At 45.1% G+C, this 1,105-nt stretch overlaps 1 protein-coding gene across 1 annotated transcript; it reads left to right on the top strand.

Moving 5' to 3' along the window:
• The first annotated feature begins 486 nt into the window (after nt 1-486).
• LOC104533574 (histone H2B 7-like) lies at nt 487-873 on the top strand. Its single transcript, XM_010189836.1, has one exon. The coding sequence runs from the start codon at nt 493-495 to the stop codon at nt 871-873; it is 381 nt and encodes a 126-aa protein (XP_010188138.1). The 5' UTR covers nt 487-492.
• Nucleotides 874-1,105: the final 232 nt, after the last annotated feature.

Below are 1,105 nucleotides of genomic sequence, written 5' to 3'. Positions count from 1 at the left end.
CCACCCACAAATTTCACAACGAGAGCTGTTAATTACTGAACCTTTAGTTCCAAAGGTTTTCCGTACGCCCGCAACGCTAAATCTTTCAATTCAGTAACAAGTTAAACCACACAGTAAAATTAAAGCTACTATGAAGCTTTATTCCCTTTACAAACCTTTTCCGGAAAAATTAGGGTATTTAGTGTACTAAGGTCAGGCGCTTAAAAAAAATTACTGAGTGTAAACAAAGTGTGGCTTATATTAGACATCTAGAAATTTTTATGGTTGAAGGCTGTACCGCTATCACTACAACTGCAAAACACAATAGGGTAGATGCGGTGCCAAAAACGGTTACAGGACCGAAGTGCCTGCAATTACGTTGGTATTTTTTACTCCAATAGAAATGGAAGGATTACAATTCCCTAATTTGCATAACGCCCTTATAAATGGGGGGGGGCAGGCGCCATTTTCGATGTTGTTGATGTACAGTGATCATCTTAGAAACTTTTTAGGATGCCTGAGCCGGCAAAATCTGCTCCCGCACCCAAGAATGGCTCCAAGAGAGCTGTCACCAAGACCCAGAAAAAAGGTGACAAGAAGCGAAAGAGAGCACGGAAGGAGAGCTACTCCATCTACGTGTACAAGGTGCTGAAGCAGGTGCACCCCGACACGGGCATCTCGTCCAAGGCCATGGGCATCATGAACTCCTTCGTCAACGACATCTTCGAGCGCATCGCCGGCGAGGCCTCGCGCCTGGCGCACTACAACAAGCGCTCTACCATCACCTCGCGGGAGATCCAGACGGCCGTGCGGCTGCTGCTGCCGGGTGAGCTGGCCAAACACGCAGTCTCCGAGGGCACCAAGGCCGTCACCAAGTACACCAGCTCCAAGTAAAATAGCTTTTAACTCACTGAAATGGCTCTTTTAAGAACCTCCCAGCTTTCCTTTAAAGGGCGGTAATTGCAAATGCTTTCCCTAAATTTATGACTTGGTATTTATCAAGCAAACATACAGAGCCTTGAAGTTAAAACATTACAAAATTTCGAGCTATAATCTATGAGCTTTTACTTTGCATTACGTATTTCTTGTAGTAGATAACAGCTCTCGTTGTGAAATTTGTGGGTGG

The sequence above is a fragment of the Mesitornis unicolor genome, unplaced genomic scaffold (genome assembly GCF_000695765.1).
Source record: "Mesitornis unicolor isolate BGI_N332 unplaced genomic scaffold, ASM69576v1 scaffold47728, whole genome shotgun sequence".
Lineage (NCBI taxonomy): Eukaryota > Metazoa > Chordata > Aves > Mesitornithiformes > Mesitornithidae > Mesitornis > Mesitornis unicolor.
This window is presented reverse-complemented; position numbering and strand designations above follow the sequence as displayed.